Below are 2,196 nucleotides of genomic sequence, written 5' to 3' on the forward strand. Positions count from 1 at the left end.
ACGCCCAGCCCCAGAGTCACCTGATATTTGGACGTACAAAGTGGTTGTGATCACCACTATTGGGATCTTTCAAAGGGTTGCCCAGGATCCACCCTGTGCGATTTAGCTTTCACTTCGGTCCCAACGAATTGAAAAGGGGGGCACACCAAAGGGGAGTCTTAGACCTTGGCACTTCCCCAGCAGAGCTGAAATGAAGACAACTTTCGCTTTTTCCATGTCTTCATTCACTCACCCTTTGGTTCATGCCTACTCCTGGGTGCGGTGCCAGGCACCGGGGTGACCAGGAATAAGGCCTTCCAGCCTTCCTGAGAGCTGCACAGTAGTCTGCCAGAGGAGTCCGTGGACGGCGCTGGAGCGAGGCTAAGGACAGGGAGGGACCGGACAGGTAGAAGAGGAGAGGCTGTCTCCATTTGGAAAGGACATGTGAGCCAAGCCCTGATGCTGGAGTGGGGGTTCATCAGAGGGAGGCCGAGGTTCCAGGTGTGGGGAGCACTACCCTGGGACACTGCCCGGGGGACTCTGCTCCTTCGTCATCGTGTGAAATTGATGGTGTTGAAGGCAGCAGCCCAGTGGAAGCCCAACCATTACCTGCTGAGTGAGGGCCCGAAGCCCAGTGGGAACCAGGAGACGGGGTATAGAGGGAAGAGATGAGTCATTCCTTATAACAAGAATTACTGCCTTGTCCCATATGCACTTACAGTTAAGAGTCATGTATAAAACAGCCTTATTGTGTCTCCATCAGACCGCTAAGTACTTACTGCACAATGCAATATGATAGTTTATATATGGTGTCTTCCACACCAATGATCACAAACGCTTTACCCTCGAGGGGCTTTACCCTAAGGTAACGCTTGAAAGAGCCAAGTTGGGCTCAGCTATCCTCATATGGAGGCACGGGGGAGTGGGGGACACGGGGGGTGCTGGAGCAGAGGACTGAAAAGCAAGGAAAGCGAGGATTTGTGGGGTTAAAGAAGAGAGCGATGGTGGGGGAAGGGGCGCAGGCAAGTGAAGGAGAGGGGTGGAGAAGCACTTGAGACAGGCAGGAGGCCCAACCACTACTTTTCCCAGCGAGAGCAAGGAGTAGATTGCAACTCCCTGTCTAATGTTCCTAGCAGCCTCCCACAGGACATCCACAACAGGCAACGACGACTGGGGAGAGGGACCTTCAGCGGGCACCCGCTCCGCCAGGCCCTGCAGGGGCACTTTTGCCCACCACCCCAGCAGTGTTTACAATGGAATGAAATGCAGAGCTGTTGCAGCTGTTGGCCACGCCAGAGACAGCACAGTGGGACCGCGGCAGCGGTTCATGCCCCCTCTCCTGTCCTGTCTCCCCCAGCTTCCTGCCCCGTGCTCTGCAGCGGGAATGGCCAATACATGAAGGGCAGGTGCCTGTGCCACAGCGGCTGGAAGGGCGCTGAGTGCGACGTGCCCACCAACCAGTGTATCGACGTGGCCTGCAGCAGCCATGGCACCTGCATCATGGGCACCTGCATCTGCAACCCCGGCTACAAGGGCGAAAACTGTGAGGAAGGTAAGATGGCTCCGGCCCCTTCCCAAAGGTCAAGGCTGCGCACACTTCCACAGAGGCATCCCGGGAACCCCACCTGAGCCCCCAGCGATACTGATCCCAAGGAAGATTGACTGACTGTTCCGGGTCCTGGCCAGAGAAGGGGAAGAGAATGCTCCTGTGTGGAGCTCTTACCGCAGACACAGCTCTGTTCCCCCCGTTGAACCCTCGAGCCGCGTTAGGCAAGGCTCATCCTCTCCGTGTTACAGACTCAAAGGGCCAAACGGCTCGCCCAAAGTCCTGTGATAAGTAGTTGGCCGAGCTTGGTTGAAGCCCTCAGTTCCTGGCTCCTTGGCTCAAGATTTTTCCCACTCTCCTATAAGCACATCTGCGGTCTCCTTCCCTTTTTGAGCTCTGACTCTACCTCAGGCATCCCCACCCTGCCTTCCTCTAAGATGCTCTGTGTGTGCCTCCCTGTTCCATGGGTATTAGGTGCCCGTGGCTCGCTCCTAAAGTCAGTGTATGCCTGGGTAGACCTTGACTGCCGACCGAACACTGACACTTGATGTCCTTATCGCTTGGAACACATGACCAGGGGAGCGCATCAAATAGCCCCAGTCCACAACCAACACGACTGTGGCCCAGGGAAGGGCCTTGGCATGCCCATGGCCAGCTAGGGAACTCAGAAC

The 2,196-nt window shown here is 56.2% G+C and overlaps 1 protein-coding gene across 1 annotated transcript in view; it reads left to right on the top strand.

The window, feature by feature from the left end:
- Positions 1–2,196, top strand: part of LOC101654740 (teneurin-4) — a 278,141-nt gene that overhangs the window by 102,499 nt on the left and 173,446 nt on the right. The window contains exon 8 of the mRNA XM_045293084.1: positions 1,337–1,531. Within this exon, the coding sequence (XP_045149019.1) occupies positions 1,337–1,531 (195 nt within the window). The remainder of the gene's footprint in view (positions 1–1,336; positions 1,532–2,196) is intronic.

The sequence above is a fragment of the Echinops telfairi genome, unplaced genomic scaffold (genome assembly GCF_000313985.2).
Source record: "Echinops telfairi isolate 266 unplaced genomic scaffold, ASM31398v2 ScPeMD7_1713;HRSCAF=2227, whole genome shotgun sequence".
In the NCBI taxonomy this organism is placed as follows: Eukaryota; Metazoa; Chordata; class Mammalia; order Afrosoricida; family Tenrecidae; genus Echinops; species Echinops telfairi.